General features: G+C 63.7%; 1 protein-coding gene across 1 annotated transcript; it reads right to left on the bottom strand.

Annotated features, from left to right (window-relative positions):
* Positions 1–49: 49 nt before the first annotated feature.
* Positions 50–666, bottom strand: LOC103781462 (forkhead box protein F2-like; the record flags this gene model as incomplete). The annotated part of the gene is made up of 2 exons (XM_008949182.1): positions 50–471; positions 597–666. Coding segments are annotated over 2 exons (492 nt in total), but the record flags the coding sequence as incomplete, so codon positions are not given.
* Between the last annotated feature and the right edge of the window lie 7 nt (positions 667–673).

Here is a 673-nt window from a genome sequence, read left to right on the forward strand (position 1 = left end):
TGCACCGTTTGTTGCTGACGGCGAGTGACGGGGGCCGTCCGTCTCTGACGGGCACGATGGAGCTGGTGATCGAGGTGCTGGATGCAAACGACAACGCGCCGCAGTTCAACCAGTCGGTGTATAAAGTGCAGCTGCCGGAGAGCGCTGCAGAGGGGACGCTGGTGATGCGGGTGAATGCCACGGATCCGGACTTGGGTAGTAACAGTGAGGTGATGTACACGGCGACCAACTTCGTTCCCTCGAGTGGAAAAGATGTGATTGCCGTCAATCCGAGGACGGGTGAAATCCGACTAACGGGCACACTCGACTTTGAGGATGTCAGTGTGTTTGATTTTCGTGTAGAAGCGACAGATAAAGGCACACCCCCATTGTCAGGACACTGCAGCGTGGAGCTGGAAGTGCTGGACGTGAACGACAACGCGCCGGAGGTGTGGGTGACGTCGCTGTCGGTGCCGGTGCCGGAGGACGCGTCTGTGGGGACGGTGGTGGCGGTGCTGAGCGTGTCGGACCGGGACTCGGGGGCGAACGGTCGGGTGCGGTGCGCGGTGTGGCCGGCGGCGCCGTTCGGTCTGGTGGGGACGTTCGCGGGCTCGTACTCGCTGGTGCTGCGGGAGGCGCTGGACCGGGAGCGGGTGTCGGAGTACGAGGTGGAGGTGCGGGCGGAGGACGGCGG

The sequence above is a fragment of the Merops nubicus genome, unplaced genomic scaffold (genome assembly GCF_000691845.1).
Source record: "Merops nubicus isolate BGI_N331 unplaced genomic scaffold, ASM69184v1 scaffold31751, whole genome shotgun sequence".
NCBI classification, from domain to species: Eukaryota; Metazoa; Chordata; class Aves; order Coraciiformes; family Meropidae; genus Merops; species Merops nubicus.